The sequence below is a fragment of the Natator depressus genome, chromosome 3 (genome assembly GCF_965152275.1).
Source record: "Natator depressus isolate rNatDep1 chromosome 3, rNatDep2.hap1, whole genome shotgun sequence".
Taxonomy (NCBI): Eukaryota; Metazoa; Chordata; order Testudines; family Cheloniidae; genus Natator; species Natator depressus.
Genome location: NC_134236.1, coordinates 36,023,280 through 36,029,890, shown reverse-complemented (window position 1 = coordinate 36,029,890; position 6,611 = coordinate 36,023,280). Strand labels below are relative to the sequence as shown.

The window sequence follows — 6,611 nt, the reverse complement described above, 5'->3', positions numbered from 1 at the left end:
GCCCCACGCCACTCCCGGAAGTGGCCGGCTGCTAGCACATCTCTGCAGCCCCTGGTGGGGAGGAGGGCAGCGTGTCTCCGTGTGCTGTGTGCACCTGTGAGTGCCACCCCCATAACTCCCATTGGCCAGAAACTGGCCCATGGGAGCTGCGGGGACAGTGCTTGGGGCAGGGGCAGCATGCGGAGCTGCCTCCCTGCGCCCCACCAGGGGCCACAGAGACGTGATAGCAGCTAGCCACTTCCGGGAGCAGCATGGGGCCACGGCATGCAGGCAGCCTGCCCGAGCGCCCCTCTGCACTGCGGGACTTTTAGCGGCCCGGAGTTAGAGATCACTGCCTGTGATTTATTTTTGTGGGGGCCCCCTTGAGCAGATGCCCTGGGCTGCAGCCCCTAAAGTCCCTGCCTTAATCCGGCCCTGCATAGGGGAGTCTGCTTCTCCACATAGATCACTATGGTAGTGGTTTTTTAGTCTCAGGTGCACTCCTGAGGGCAGACCCAGCCCCTTATTCATTCTACAGAGATCTTTTCCTGCGCAGCATCAGATCTCTGAAATCTGCAAGACACTCACTTTCTTGCCTGTCGCGATTAGTCGTCAGCCCTGTTTTTCAAACTTCATCATTTCTCCAGCACCACCCTCCAAAAAAAATAATCAGACAGAAGATCAACATTAAGAAGCCCGCAAGAGCAGTATATCTGCTTAGAATTAAAAGACCAGTTTGAAAGATTTTTAAATGTTGTCAAAATACACCAAAGGCACTCAAAAAAAATTAAAAAAAAAAGAGAGGAGGGGTTATGTGGAAGCCTTTATAGTATTTATATTCATCTTTACAAAGGAGACAAACTCAGACAAGAAAAATGTTTCAACCAGAATAGTCTTCTTTACGTTGCAATGACAGTGGTAAAAAGAAGGAAGTAATCTGGCCTATTTTTCCCCTCCACTAGTGATAGTAGTAAAGTTTTTTCTTGTCTGATTTTGGAGTGTTATTGCTATTTGACTACATTAAAAGTTCTGGTAGTTAAAGGCCTGATCCTGCGATGTTTTCTAGATGGCACCCCAGTCATGAAAGGCCCTATATTTTTGTTTGGCTTCTTAATCACATTTAGAACTGATTGGAAATTTTCCATTAAACAGATTTCCATCAGAATTAAATCAAAAATTTTCATAGGAACATGCCAATTTCATCAAAACTTTATTTCATTTTGCTAAGGTCAAAATGTTCTGTTTTGACTTTATCGTTTCAACTTTTATGTTCTTATAAATTACAATACATGTTATAATTATATGGTATAGCATAAAAGTCAAAATAATAAAGTTGAAATGAAAAAGTTGAACCTTAGCAAAATGAGATGTTTTGATAAGGTCAAAAAAATATTTCACAAAATTTCTGAGATTTAAACTTTTCACTCTCATTCAGAATATGACCAAATCTCAGAATTTCCCACAGAATGGAAATTCCATTTTTCGACCATCTCTACTCACGTTATTTATTTAAATTTAAAATAACAAAAAGAACATAAGAACAGACGTAAGAATGGCCATATTGTGTCAGACCTATGGTCCATCTAGCCCAGGATCCTGTCTCCAACAGTGGCCAGTACCAGAGTTTCACAGGGAGTGTACAGAACAGGGCAGTTGGAGTGATCCACCCCTGTCTTCTGGTAGTTAGAGATTTAGTATCAACCCAAGCAAGAGGTTACATCCCTGATCTTGGCTAACAGCCATTGATGGTCCTATCCTCCATGAACTTATCCAGTTCTTTTTCGGAACCCAGTTATACTTTTGGACTTCACAATATCCCACAGCAATGAGTTCCAAAGGTTAATTGTGTGCTGCATGAAAAAGTATTTCTTCGTTTGTATTAAATCTGCTGCCTCTTAATTGCATCATGTGGCCCCTGGTTTTTATATTGTGGGAAAAGTTAAATAACACGTCACTAATCATTTTTTCCACACTATTCATGATTTTATAACCTTCTATCATAATCCCCCTTACTCGTCTCTTTTCTAAGCTTAACAGCCCCAATCTTTGTAGTCTCTCTTGATCATCTTTGTTGCCCTTCTTGCAACTTTCCAGTTCCATCTTTTTTTGAGATGGGGTGACCAAAATTGGACACCGTATTCAAGGTATGGGAGCACATGGATTTATACAGTCGCATTTTGGTATTTTCTGTTTTAGTTTCTGTCCCTTTCCTGATAGTTTCTAACATTCTGTTAGCCTTTTTGACACTTCTCCAAGGTTCTAGGCACCGTGACATCACTAATAATAAAATCCCAGCAGCCAGGAGTCATTTCACAGGAACTCAGCCAGCCAGACATCTACAGAGACTCCTTTCCACCCCTTCATCATTGTGGGATGCATACCCTCACCCTCTCCAAAACCCCTATCAAACAGATGGCATTTGCAGTGTGTCCATATGGGCACGGAATTTAATCTACTTCAGACCAGGTGGGGAGAAACCAGAGTCGTGAAGCTTTCACAGAGAATGCCCAGCAACCCTCTCTCCCTCTTTTATAATGAAGGGAATTCTACTCAGGCTCCTCTGATGACCACAGTGGTGGCAGTATTACACAGGGAAATAGGCAATCCCTCAGGTAGGCCAGGCTTTAAAGAGTCTGCTCCCCCTTGTTAGGAAGATCTATTTTAATATATATACTATAAGTCATAATATTTTATGATAGGCTGACTCATACCATTCACATTTTCCTTTTTACCTCATACAACCCAGATGATAAACAATAACCATTATTATGGGTTAGAGTGGGTCATTAGGCACCGTCATGGGGAGGACTGGGAAGCATTGTGCCTCAGAGACAACATTTCTCACATGGCCCCTTTTTGTTATGGGGGCAGTAATTTGCAAGACTCCTTTTCCCATCCTATACTCTCTCTTCCCTCCACTCTCTGCATCTGGACAGTGCTTGCGGAGGTATAGGATGGAGAGCTATGTTTCTGCCTCTTTCCCACCCTTCCTACTCTTTCCCTACAGGGAGTATCTGGTGCTTAGACCTTCCCATCTCCCCAGCATCTGGAGCTAACACGTAGATAGCCTTACAGCACCATGAAATTGAAAGGCGGCGGGGGGGTGGGGAGAAACTTGCTCCTCTTAAACATGTTTTAAGTACCATCTATGCACCCTGATTTGTTAAGGGTGGATTTAAATCACCATGTGACACAGTGCCCTATTTACTCTGGTTTACTACCAGCCCGGGGGGAAAAAGGCTAATTATTGGCATTATGGTCTAGTCGAAATTAGGAAGTGAAAATAAATGATTCATGACAGGCAAAGTACTGTTTTTATGCAATTAGATTGTTTAATGTATGCTATATTTTTCATGATTTAAAAAAAATGATCACAGGTGTGAGTAATACCAGAGGTGGCCATGGGTCAATTTGTGCCTGTAAATGTCACAGCCATCAGATTTTGAAGTCCGAAACATCCACACATCTCAAATAGGTGTCATTGATCTTAACTGATCAAAAGCAAAACCGTTGACTGTTTCTCCTGCTATTGGTTTAAGAAAGGCAGATAGAGAACCATGAGTAAAGAGGTGATGCCTTGGCTGTGGGGGAGGTTCGGAGGAAGAGAATAAGAGAAAGAAGGGATAAAATAGACACTATGCAAACACGAGAATGAGAAATCAGCACTTTATCTTTCAATTGATTTCTTTGCCTTGCAAAAAAGTAACTAGCTGCATGCTTTTGAAAAGCTTGTAGTGTTAAAGCGCCACCTTCAGTTACTTGGAAGCACAGAGAGCAGATGCCCGGAGGATGCACCTCAGTCCCTAGGACATGAGCTCACCCAGCCTGACTGCACTAGGCAATGGGAAATAATCGCACCAGATTCACATCCACTATCCCACACTCTCTAGCAAAACAAATTGCTATGCTTTCTAATAGCCAGCCCAGGAGGAGATGGTGAAAGCATTAATACAACCCATCTTAAATGACCCATGCAAGTCATTTTTAATATATGTATATTAAGATTAAGCTCCCAGCCCAGCCTCTTCCAATTCCACACCTCCCCCACTAAAACGGTGCGAAGGGCGGGTGGCGCATGTGGGGGACTTCAATAAAGGCAGAGGGGAGGAGCCAGTGGGAGGAGCCCGAGTTACACCATTGGCTGGCTGGGGGAGTGATGTCACTCATATGAAACCCTGATAACTAGTTCGGAGGGGACCCGGCCGCAACTTTTGCAGAAGGGGGCGTGTGATCTAGTAAGAGCTCGGGGTCCGGGCGGCTGCCGGTGCTGCTGCCGCCGCCGCCGGGGGGAGGGGAAAGAGCCGAGCCGCAGAGAGTCCCAGTCCTGCGGGTGCCTGGTGCAAGGGGAGCAGAGACGGCAGTGTGCGAGCGGGGAAGGAAAGGCGCAGAAGAGACCTTGCAACTCGCACGCGGGGCTTCGCCTTGTGACTCCCGAGGGCTCGTGTGGCGGGGCAGAGAAAGGGCTGGCACACACAAAGAAATCGCTCCAAGCCCGGCATGGTGCAGCAAGCAGAAAGTACAGAGACTGAAAGCAATCTGCCCAGGGAGGCGATGGACACCGAAGAGGGCGAGTTTATGGCATGCAGCCCGGTCGCTTTGGATGAGAGCGACCCGGACTGGTGCAAAACGGCTTCAGGGCACATTAAGAGACCGATGAATGCGTTCATGGTGTGGTCTAAAATCGAGAGGAGAAAAATCATGGAGCAGTCTCCGGACATGCACAACGCGGAGATCTCCAAGCGCCTGGGCAAGCGGTGGAAAATGCTGAAGGACAGCGAGAAGATCCCCTTCATCCGGGAGGCGGAGAGACTGAGGCTCAAACACATGGCCGATTACCCCGACTACAAATACAGACCCAGGAAAAAGCCCAAAATGGACCCATCAGCCAAGCCCAGTGCCAGCCAGAGCCCGGAGAAAAACGCACCCACCAGCAGCAGCAGCAAAAGCGCCAAGAGCTCCAGTAAGAAATGTAGCAAGCTGAAGTCCTCCTCCTCCTCTCCCGCCAAGCCCGGGGCTAAAGCCACCCACCCCGGGGACTACGCGGGGGAGGACTATGTCTACGGCACCCTGAAAGTGAGCAGCAAAACCGTCAAGTGCGTCTTCATGGACGAGGAGGAGGAGGAGGAGGAAGAGGAGGACGAGCTGCAGCTCAGGATCAAGCAAGAGGCGGAGGAGGAGGAGGACGAGGAAGACGAGCAGCAGCAGCAGAGGCGATATAATGTAGCCAAAGTCCCGGCCAGTCCCACCTTGAGCTCCTCGGCAGAGTCCACCGAGGGGGCCAGCCTGTACGAAGAGGTGAGGGGCGGCGCCGCCTCGCACGGCAGCAGCGGCAGCAACAGACTGTACTACAACTTCAAGAACATCACCAAGCAGAACACCCAGCAGCAGCCCAGCCTGTCCCCGGCGTCTTCCAGGTCCATCTCCACCTCCTCCTCCAGCAGCGAAGAGGCGGACGACCTGATGTTCGACCTGAGCTTGAATTTCTCCCAGCACCCTCACGCCGCCTCGGAGCTGGGGGTGAGCTCCGCTTCGGGGAACCTGTCTCTGTCCCTGGTGGATAAAGATTTGGATTCGTTCAGCGAGGGCAGCTTGGGCTCTCACTTCGAGTTCCCCGATTACTGCACCCCGGAGCTGAGCGAAATGATTGCAGGGGACTGGCTGGAAGCGAACTTTTCCGACTTGGTCTTCACTTACTGAGCCGCGGGAAGGCGTGTCGCTGGTGAGAACAACCGAGCAGAGAAATCGGAGAGGAAAGATGATGCTGGTGATGATGTGATGGAAGTGGGGGAGTAAAAAATGAAATAATAAAATGTCTTCTTTTCTTTTTCTTTTTTTCTATTTTTTTTTTTAAGTCTCAAAGTTAGTTCCAAACCGAGCCCGGAGTTATGATTTTTTTTTTAATTTGGTGATCGCAACAACAACAAAAAGGCATGGGGGACTGGGGGAAAAATGATTCAGAAGTCGATGTTCGAAGCTTGTCGGTCTGTGATTGAAGTCTGGAAGATGGTCTGCAAAGAAGTCTTTTGGCAGCACAACTGTTACTCAAGGGGGTTGTGGATTTTTTTTTTTCCCGCGAGAGATCTTAAAAGAACTGTTCTGATTTGATTTTTTTTTTTTCTGAAAGGGACCATTGCAACTTTTTTTGGAGGGAGAAAACTGATGTCTTCTATGCATCCGATTCTTAACAAAGCTGCAGGGAGCTTGAAAAAATGCAGACTGTACAAACGCTTTCAAAAAGAAAAAAAAAACTGTGAACTGACTTAAGATCAGAGTTTACTTTTCAGATCAAATTGTCTATGGTTTTACAAATGTGATTTCTACTTGCCAACTTTTTTTTTGTAACTTGTTCCCTTATACCTCCTTGATTGAATACCAGACAGCCTAGACCTCAGTACAAAAAGGTATTGAAACATTTTTGATACATAACAGACCTCAGTCTTTTTTAAAAATTAATATATTTTCAGGCGTATTTTTGTACAGTGAAAAGGGAACATTCTTGCTGTGTTTTTTCAGTAAGACTTTTCAGGCACTTCTTCCCTTTTATTTTTTTTTCTTTTCTGTTTTTAGCATGCAAGTTTGTTGGTACGTTACGTCCTGGTTTTAAAAGGATTAACATTTTAAAAATAATCCTT

General features: G+C 46.0%; 1 protein-coding gene across 1 annotated transcript; it reads left to right on the top strand.

Annotated features, from left to right (window-relative positions):
• The first annotated feature begins 4,257 nt into the window (after positions 1–4,257).
• Positions 4,258–5,966, top strand: SOX11 (SRY-box transcription factor 11). The gene has a single exon (XM_074947701.1). It carries the CDS (start codon positions 4,477–4,479, stop codon positions 5,674–5,676), a length of 1,200 nt encoding a protein of 399 aa, XP_074803802.1. The 5' UTR covers positions 4,258–4,476; the 3' UTR covers positions 5,677–5,966.
• Positions 5,967–6,611: the final 645 nt, after the last annotated feature.

What these genes read in the sequence shown, in the direction of transcription:
- SOX11 (XM_074947701.1), top strand. Translation starts at nt 4,477, where the DNA reads ATGGTGCAGCAAGCAGAAAGTACAGAGACTGAAAGCAATCTGCCCAGG.